The 10534-nt window shown below is 38.4% G+C and overlaps 1 protein-coding gene across 2 annotated transcripts in view; it reads left to right on the top strand.

Annotated features, from left to right (window-relative positions):
• Nucleotides 1-3167: 3167 nt before the first annotated feature.
• The window catches only part of gad1a (glutamate decarboxylase 1a), a 38799-nt gene continuing 31432 nt past the window's right edge, over nt 3168-10534 (top strand). Inside the window, exons 1-6 of one of the 2 annotated variants that reach the window (XM_077215103.1) lie at nt 3168-3420; nt 4799-4934; nt 7302-7361; nt 8868-9020; nt 10035-10277; nt 10363-10453. In XM_077215103.1, the coding sequence (XP_077071218.1) occupies nt 4844-4934; nt 7302-7361; nt 8868-9020; nt 10035-10277; nt 10363-10453 (638 nt within the window). In that variant the 5' untranslated portion in view covers nt 3168-3420; nt 4799-4843. Of the gene's footprint in view, nt 3421-4731; nt 4935-7301; nt 7362-8867; nt 9021-10034; nt 10278-10362; nt 10454-10534 lie in introns of both variants that reach the window. The other variant, XM_077215102.1, reaches the window with a different exon arrangement.

Here is a 10534-nt window from a genome sequence, read left to right as displayed (position 1 = left end):
TCTCTTGAAAACACCACGAGAAGCCCGTAGAAATAGCTGTATTTGGTTATAATGGTCAGTTAATCACGTTGTTACTAAATTCACACATTTCCAAGATGAAACTTAAAAAATATAAGACAAAAGAAAGCAGAGTATTTATCACAGACGACGATGACGCATTTACACAGTTATCAACATTGCAAATCTAGTAAAGTATTATATATTTTCTTCTTTTTTTTTAATACACATGTATAACACTATATATTGTGTTGTATTAGCTTGTCAGTAAACGACAGAAAAACGACTGAGGGAATGATGACAAATTTGACATATTTCTCTCTTCTGACCAACACAATCAATCTGTCTTTCGGGAAGTCATGGAAACTTTTCTTTCGCAGCAAATAGAAATACAAAAAAGATATTTGCCGTCAACTCTTTTTCATTGCTTTGGAAGTTTACACAGCTTTGACGACTTCCGCTTCTGAGAACCCTGGAAATGTGAAAAGGGTCCGTGTGTTTCAATTGATCTAAATTAAAATAAAATTAAAAAAATAACATATAAAGTGCTTTAGTAGATGTGTCAGTTTTGTTTTGACTGGTGTCATGCTATAGAACGAATAATAACTCAAATGATGTAAAATGTCCCATTATGAAGTGAAAAGCTGAAGTTTTGGAGTAACGTGTCTCAGTGTGCCCCTGCTCCAGCAAACACTGAGTTCCCACGGGGCAAACGGGCTGTTCCTCTCCTTCAGACAGTGAGATATGGTCAGGCTATCACAACAGCACATGTGTGTTTGCTGCAGGGAGTGTGTGTTTAAGCCTCAGCGTGACCTGATCTGAATGCCACACTCTGATCTTCCTTTGATGTGAGTCTGTTGAGAGTCTGGCAGAATCAGCCATTTAGACACACATACTTAAGCATGCATACTTCAAATCTAACATGTGCTTGTTTATTTTAGAGTATTAAATGTGTGTGTTGGGGCATCAAAGGTTGTTTGGGGTGTTTGAGAGCATCACTTACGTCTACGGAGATTGATGCATTTCTACATCTAATTCAGCATCCCATGCTTTTTCTTTTTACTTTCTTTTTCTTTTCTTCAAAAAAACAGATTCTGCTAAGCACTGAGATATGAGATGCTGTGCTATATTGTGACTGCCTAATTGCTTTTCTAAAATGGTTACTACATATGAAATATTGCATATAACATTTTTTCAAGCATTTTATTAAGCTAACTGACTAAGCAGCATCCTTCCACTAAAAGATAGCGTTTTTGTGCTTTAAAAAAGTAACAATCTGCTATAGGCAGTGTGCAGTGCTATGAGAAAAAATAGTCATCTGTTCATTTAAGAAAATATTGTAAAAAGAGTTTGTGTGATAAATTAATAAACTTAATAAACTGCTATATTAGACAAACTGAAAAAAACAAAACAAGTTGCCTACAGAAAGTACACAAGAAACCAACAAAATTATTATTGTAATACTTTTATATACACACACACATATATATATATATATGTGTGTGTGTGTGTGTGTGTGTGTGTGTGTGTGTGTGTGTGTGTGTGTGTGTGTGTGTGTGTGTGTGTGTGTGTGTGTGTGTGTGTGTGTGTGTGTGTGTGTGTGTGTGTGTGTGTGTGTGTGTGTGTGTGTATATCACGACAAATATATGTAATGTGTATGTAATGTGTATGTAATGTATATGTATAATTTATATTAATAATATTAATAATATTAATTTATTTTATTTTTCAGTGACTGGACATACTTTTTAGGCTATGAAATCTTTACACTGCCAATACTGCAGGGATTATCATTATCACTACTTTCCTGAAGCATGTGAGCACTTGAGCACATTAAAAAAAATGGCTTAGTCTAAATTAAAGAACACTCTTTATGCTATACAAACATAACTTAAAATATGTATTTTTCATTTGTTTGATTGATGGTTTTTGCTTGATACAAACTTAGTGTGTCTCAGGGTTTTTTATATAAATCATGACATTTGCATAGAAGAGAAGCAGGTGTAAATGATGACTGAGCTTTGCGGACAGCTATTAATATTCCAGCGCCATCTTCCGGCGACTTGTGGGACATTCTCTTTCAGCAGCGCTAGTTATGATCCATTGACCTACAGTTCCCCTCTCTCTCTCTCTCTCTCTCTCTCTCTCTCTCTCTCTCTCTCTCTCTCTCTCTCTCTCTCTCTCTCTCAAAACAACGTTTAATCACATCCATAGACCTGCAAAATCAAAACAAACAACATTAAAAGTATTCTTCATTTTGTAATGACGCCAGTGTCTACATTCTACGGAAAAATGTTTGATAGCAAACACATATAGTTGCGCTGTTAAAAGATAAGGTCTTAAAATGACCTATAAATTTTTGTCTTATCAAGAAAGAATAAATATATATTCCTTTGGACTGCAGGTAATGTAGAACCCGAAACACCAGCATGGTTTTCTGAGGAACCAGGCAGAGTTCCGGAAAGTGATTCTTCACTGAAGAGTTGAGGAACCATTGAATGCTTATGAATGTGTGTTGTGTTTTGTTGGAGTCGCTGAGCAGATGTGAGTGACGAAGAGAGGGAGCTGTCCAGCTGCTGAAACCTGCACACATAGGCTACTCATGCAACATGATCAGTTTTATCCCTATACAGTCGATGCATTGCTGCGCGTCAAATCACATAAAGGTAGGGAAAATAATGCTTAAGGAAATCAGGATGCTTGGTGAAAAAATGGAATATGTGAGTGAACCGCGGGAGTTTAACTCCATTAATTGAACGCTTGCTGCCACCATGTGGAATCCTTCTTCAACGTCAGTCTGAAAAGCATTTCACTTCATTGCCAACATTCAGGACTAAAACTTCTGAGACATGAGCTTGTCTTTTCAAGGTTAAGAGGACGGCTTGTCCCATAAAAATATAAACCTCCGAGCTCAATGCTAAAGTAGCCTATGGATATTCATTATAAACAACCAGTTCAAAATCAGGTGCTGAAACACACGAAAAAAACGATTTAGTGTCCTGCAAACACTGTCGTCCTTGATCTTTCAAGGTCAGAACGACACAGAGTCCTCTGAACGGGCATATAATGTGTTGGGTTGTGTTGGGTTGTGTGTGGCTGTTGTGTTCAACTTGAAAAGTGTTTGTTCGTGACTTGCTTTCTTATTTAAGCGCAAAGTCCTGCGGGAAAGCGTGCCAGAGCTCATGCCATGAGATGTGTTTCAGAGGCAGTCTGATGTTGTGCAGGTTCGAGGTTTACCAGCCGTGAGTCTGCGCATAAGCAGCATCGGATAAACAGCAGCAGCGAGTAAAACACTGCCTCGGAAAGGTCATCGCGATCCGTCACTGTGGGTTTCAGCTGATTCTGGAGGAGTGAGGCGCGTGCACATTTAGTTGCGTGGAGATTTTGGACACTGTTGCGATTCTCTCTAGATTCCTTCACCAGGTAAGCGGCTTCCTTTACTTTCAAATGTTTCTGTTGATCATGTCAAAGTAAAACCGTAAATTATTCATCTAACAGGTGCTTCACACAGTCATGCGTTCAGTAAATCCCAGTGCCTTAAATCGGCAAAACTGTTTAGTAGCCTATGTCTGGGCAGTTCTCTGGAAAATATATATTGCCTATTTGAACCTCATAATGGCAATCTATATTGCATAAGGACATAAAATCAGGTTTCTATTAATCTTCCAACAGTCATTATTTTCAATCATCCATACGTCATCTGAATTGAGAAATCAATGTGCACCATTTCTTAATCAATGGTTACGTGTTTGGGCTATTAATCATGGCACTGTGTGATTCCTATTATTGGCATGATGATGAGTCAAATCCATTTCTGAGAAAGAAACTTTCAGAGCCCTGTTTCAGTTCACATGGATTATTTCAATGCAGACGCCTTAAAATGATTTGACATAGGCTATAGCCTACTGATCCACTCTTGGGTTTGCAGTGATTATACTATATTATAAACCTAATTTGGTTCCCCAAATGAACCTTTCAATGAACAATTCTTAATAGAACCCCTTTCCACTATACATTTATATTTGGCAGACGCTTTAGCGACTAACATTGCATTTCAAGGTACACATTTACTTTCTTATAATTTCTTTTTTTCACTGGGAATCGAACCCGTGTCTTTAGCGTTGCAAGCGCCAACGCTTCTACGGGAAGGAAATAGAGGCTGTATATCTCTAAGCCTATGTCTCCCTTAAAGAACCACAAAAGGTTATTTAAGGCAGACTATAAAGAATATTTGGGGAATGTAAAGGGTTCCATGGACGTTGAAGGTTCTTCGTGGAACCACAGATTCCAATAAAGAACTTTTATTTTAGTTGCATTCTCAGAAAAATAAAACATAATTATCACGGGTTTGTTTGTTCTCGGCTTATCTGACTTATTTAGTTATAGCTTTCAAAAATAATGTAAGGCTCGGCAACCTGTGTGTGTACACTGTTAAAAAAGGAGGATTTATTCAGGATTCAACGGTTGTAATAGTTTCATTTGAAAGAATCCTTCATGCTGAAATGGGTCTTTGTTAAGGTTCTGTTCTCCTGCACTTTACTTTTTTATGGCTCTATTCTCAGGAGAACTTCTGCTATTGTTACAACCCAAAGAACTTAGTGTTTGAAATGTTAAAGAAAACAAAAGTGCCACAGACAGGCTATATGAAACCACCGTAACGACGTTTTCTTTCAGGCTATAAGATGAAAAATCTGCTTGAATGTAATAATGGTAAAAGAATCATTGCTTCTGCAGGTGTTGCTGAATTCCTCATGAATCTCCACTATAGAGTCAGCTTGACTTGTGTTGTCTGCTGAAACAGGAGCAGTTTCTCTGAAAGTGATTGAGGACTTGAACACTTGTGGTGATGGCTGCGTCGGCACCCTCCTCTTCCTCCTCTTCTTCCTCTGGCGGCGATCCGGATCCCAACTCGACAGATTTACGGCCACCTTCCTCAAGTAGGTCCATCACTTTAAACCGCTATTTCACTCCGGCTATTTGCTTTGTGGCCAACGTCATTAATCTTGTCGGTGAGCCGGGAAAACGGCGCTATTCGCTACGCGTCAGGACCAACAAATCACCGCAGCATTGAGCGTCGGACCTCCCGCGCCAGCAGACTGACAGACAGGCATGCAGGCAGACAGAACGACAGACAGACAGACAGACAGACAGACAGACATGCAGGCAGGAAGAACGACAGACAGAAAGACAGACATGCAGGCAGACAGAAAGGCTGGCTGACAGGCATGCAGGCAGACAGACAGAACGACAGACAGACAGACAGACAGACAAACAGACAGACAGAAAAAGGTATGCAGACAGGCAGGCAGGCAGACAGAGAACAACAAGCTGACAGAAAGCCAGGCAGACAGGCATGCAGGCAGACAGAAAGAACGACAGACAGACAGACAGACAGACAGACAGACAGACAGAGAGGCAGACAGAGAGGCAAACAGACAGACAGGCAGACAGACAGACAGACGGAGAGGCAGACAGACAGATAGACAGGCATGCAGACGGGCAGGCAGACAGACAGACAGTCAGACAGACAGTCAGACAGGCAGGCAGGCAGACAGACAGACAGACAGACAGAGAGAGAGACAGACAGACAGACGGAGAGGCAGACAGACAGATAGACAGGCATGCAGACGGGCAGGCAGACAGACAGACAGTCAGACAGGCAGGCAGGCAGGCAGGCAGACAGACAGACAGAGAGACAGACAGGCGGTCAGACAGACAGTCAGACAGACAGACATGCAGGCAGACATAAAGGCAGGCAGACAAAACGACAGACAGACAGGCAGACAGTCAGACAGAGAGACAGACAGGCAGACAGACAGACAGAGACAGACAGATAGACAGGCAGGCAGACAGACAGACAGACAGACAGACAGACAGGCCGATGCTGCTGTCAGCCCAGCTGATTGCCTTTAAACAGTAAACACACCTGCTCACCGCAATTAGAGAACACAACTCTTATCCACCATTATCCGTTTTAAATAAATGTTTGCCTTGCTAGAACAGGTAGCCTATTGCTGTCATGCATAATTATTATTATTATTATATTAGGCTATTTTAAAGGTATTATTTAAAATTATTTATCATTAACATTACTTTAAAATTATTTTTATTATTATCATTGAATAGCCTACAGGATAATTCTATCTATAGCGTCAGTATTGAATTAAATATATTTTTGTCATGTCGGTCTAAAAAGACAAAAACAGTAGCGAGTCTGTCGTTAGTAGAAGTGTGTAATTCTATGAAGTGCATGTGTAATTGTAGGCAGTGTAAATCAACACTAATGTCGCTGCTCGCTTCAGTGTGATGCGGAGGCGCACTCTATTACTTTCCTGACAGAACAGGCTCTTCAAAAATTAGTCACGGCATATTGTGACTTCGTGTAGGATATAGGCTACGGTAAATAAGCCTCTAAGTCCTATGTTTAGCTTCGGTCATTTAATGACAATGAAATGGTTATTAGTCAGTTATTGAAATGCCTTTTATTTCAAAAAACGTTCACTGATAAGAGTAAAATTAAAACATAAAAATGCCAATTTAAAAGAAAAATGGACACAGACGGACACAGAAGTCTTCAATTAGGCTATATATTTAAGTATAGTTACGGTTAGTATAAAGTATATTTTTATCTCACATATTTATTTATTTATTAGCTGTAGGCCTATATTTTTTTTATCATTTTCAAAACCGAAAAATTATCTCTATATTCACTCAGTAGAATTATCCTCTTGAACTTGAAATGTTTAGGTCTGTCAAACTTTTCAAAATAATATGTTCATAAAATGGTTTAAATACATCGGCTATTTAAAAAATATATATAGGCTATATATTATTATTGTTTTATTCTTTAGAAATATATAATTTCATCAGATTTCAAATAATCCTTTTTTTCCCTACATGCCACTTTCATACAAATTATTTATTTAGTCTACATCAAAAGTGCAGTTGAAAACGTTTTAATGCTTCTGGGATGAATAGAGGAGTTCGCCATTGTGAGGAGAATGTGACGGGAGTGAGGGAGATGGTGTCTGGGCCGACAGAGATAATGCGCTGGTAAATGGGGCTGAACTCAGGGTTTGGGCCGCAGGGGGCGGGGCGGGGCGGGACCAGATGGAGGCTCTTGTCCTGATCTGGCCTGATGAATTCTGTTTAGCTGCCCACATTAATTTCATATTAGTAGGCTAGCATAAAGGATGACGCATTTATGGGTAAATTTAGGAAGATGGCTGCTGTTTTTGTGGGTAGTCTATAGTATTAGCTATCGCTTTATTTTGCAAGATTACTTAGAGGTTTCCCCCCCGTAGACTATGACTGGAGTGGAGTCGCTCATGGATGTACAAGGAAACTTGGAATGAAGATATGCGGTAAGTGGAAAAAAATGTTTTTTAACTCCTTTATAAAGAAATCAGTGAATAAGATGCACTTGTTTGGGGTTCGTATAGGCTTAAAATACTGTTCCAGTTTTTAAAAAAATACCACCTAAACTATTGCATTATATGCATTATGTCTTGATTAATTGCTTTTTAATGAGCGGACGTGTCGTCTATCGCCCTCTTTTGGTGGTTTCAGCTCTGTCAACAGCACATCCTTACCTCAATTATGTTGCATGAATGGAGCAGAAGCCCACAAATGCGTTTCCTTTTAAAGCCAAATTTAAAGGGGTGAGTGTGTGACTGGTGTTGATCATCCGAAAGACCGAAGATGCTCTGCAGACTAAATAACCTACCGATGGAGGGAAAAAAACATGACATTATGAATATTAGAGCATTTGCTTAACGTTGATTTGCTTAAACATAACCACATGTTTTAAAGAGAAAATCCATTCGAAAAGGTGCAAGAATATATTTTTTGCGATTGTTTTATGAGGTGAGTTAAGAGGTGAGCAGATAGGCTAAATCTGTGTCCCAAGAGAATTTATTCTCAATGGAAATCTATTAAATGGCAATTCGTCAATCCTCTGTTTTGGCGAGATAACATAGCTTATGCCTTCAAAAGAAATGGTCTTCCATGAATTAGTCGTGCTATAAATCGAAATTTTTGTGTTTCAATACAGACGAATGGAAAGGCCTAAGTAGGCTATATATTGTCAAATATAAATAACCCTTCCTATAAAATTGCAATAACATAGGATTCAATTGCATCCTATCTGAAAAACTATTTAAATGAAATATTACGCTATTTACCATAGATTGATTTGGCATAGTCTACTTTCATGTCGCTCTCACTGCCGTTTAGAAAGAAGAGTGTTCATAACTTGAATCATTGTGTTCAGTGCTTGAATGATCCTATATTGAGCTGAAGAAGATGAAGATGATGACAATGAGGAAGCTGCAGCACAAGACAAACTGAAACAATCTGCAGTGTCGTTCATGCGGATAGAAAGAGCTTCTGTTGTTATAATCTGACGTTTTGATAAATCGAATTCCTCTGCAATTAATGCAATGTGATGAGATCTTAAATTCTGCTCTCAGATAGATCTTTTATATATTTTTTTCATTTAGCTATAAAGTAGCCTACTGTTAAAGCCTAACCTATACAAAAGTAATTTTTATTTTTTTAGCATTTAAAAGCTGGGTGGTCCCTGACATCACCAGTTAGTCTGCGCTCATTTCTACGTCTTCGTTGGATGATGATGATGATGAAGGTTCATTGGGCATCTAAATCACTATTACTCTGATGTCATCAGTTGTGACCTCCCCCTTGATTACCTGTGCCATACAAATAGGCTACACATGAGTCGGACAGTAAAGACCAATCGCTCCGATCTCGAAGAGACGCTCAAACACATTTCATTTGTGTTCAGTTATTTGCTGCAATGTTTGGGAACGGAGGTCGCTCATTTCAGTCTTCCTCTGTGTGTAATAATGTAGGATTTTTGCAGAAGAACAATAATGTTGAGGACAAGACCCGAATTGTCGGGTTTTTTAACGATCCGCAGCCCAAGAGCATTTTAACACGGGACAACGAGCGCGAGACTGGCTTCAGGCGCACAGAGACTGACTTCTCCAATCTGTACGCTAGAGGTGAGAACTAAACTTTATTTCTAGAGAAGAAACGGTAACAGACAGTACAACATATGATACAATACAAAACAGTAATTAAAAAAAGAGTTAAAAAAATACCAGTATGTTCTTACTATCGCACCACAATTGTGCCTATTGTTTGACAAACAGCATATAATAATAGCATTCTGTCAATTATCAAGCCGACAAATAAATGTATAGCTACATTAAACTTTTTTTTTTCCTGCAGAATCCTCTACAGTTATTAGTCAACCTGAAGCATATAGCCTCACTTTTTTAAACTTAACCCACAAAAGATGTTATTATAATCACCATTATGCGAAGAAAAATCAGAAATCAAGTTTCCTTTTTGCCTTTTAAAATAACTATTTTCTGGTTATTCCAGAACTGTTCATAGTATACAAATATAGAAAATATAATTTGCATTTGGATACTTTATATTAGAAGAAAATGTTTATATTAAATAAGGTTATTTGTGTTTTAGAATAAATGAAAAAAGGTTCAAAAATGAAATGAGTGCCAAACCAAAAGTAAATTCACAAGTTCTCGTTGTTGTAGTTCGAATAGATTTTTCCTTCTTAAACTTGATATTTTTATAGAGTCTGTGTTGACAGTGTATTTCTTCCTTAAATGATTTGTAAAATATCTTTCTGCCAGAAGATGTGACAAAAATGTCACCATAATTTACATTTATGTAAATGCTTTGCACTCATAATACAAAAAATATATAAATTACATATTACACATAACAAACAATAACATATATACATATATACATATAACAAGAAAACAAAAACATTTGGGTAACACTTTATTTTAGTGTCTTGTTACATGTGTAGTCATAATTACATGCAACTAACCCTAATCTAAACCCTAACCCTATAATAGTTAATTATTATTACTCCTTAAATATATAATTACACTGTAACAAGGACACCTTGAAATAAAGTGTAACCAACATTTGTGTAGAACAGCAATTTGACTAATAAAAGTGTGTAACAAAACTGGTCACAGATCTGCTTCCTGCTAAAAATGGAGAGGAGTACACCATGCAGTTCCTGTTGGAGGTGGTGAAGATCCTCACTAACTATGTGCGGAAGACCTTCGACAGATCCACAAAAGTGCTGGACTTCCATCATCCACACCAGCTGCTGGAGGGCATGGAGGGCTTCAACTTAGAGCTGTGTGATCAGCCCGAGAGCCTGGAGCAGATCCTGGTGGACTGCAGGGACGCGCTTAAATACGGAGTCCGGACAGGTGACATGCTCTTTCAGTCCTGTTGATAGTAAAAAAAAAAAAAGCATCAGTATCATATTCTCTCCTCCTTTCTCTTTCCCTGCAGGTCACCCAAGGTTTTTTAACCAGTTGTCTTCAGGTCTAGACATCATTGGCCTAGCTGGAGAGTGGCTAACATCTACTGCCAACACTAACATGTGAGTTTCCTTCCATTCACTTGAGATTTTGTAACATTTCGATGAAGATTATGACGAGGCAAGGCAAGATGACGGATCTTT

Source organism: Siphateles boraxobius, unplaced genomic scaffold (assembly GCF_051911475.1).
Source record: "Siphateles boraxobius isolate OS27281-9 unplaced genomic scaffold, OSU_SipBor_1 7, whole genome shotgun sequence".
In the NCBI taxonomy this organism is placed as follows: domain Eukaryota; kingdom Metazoa; phylum Chordata; class Actinopteri; order Cypriniformes; family Leuciscidae; genus Siphateles; species Siphateles boraxobius.
Note: the sequence above shows the minus strand (reverse complement) of the source record. Positions and strands in the feature narration are given on the sequence as shown.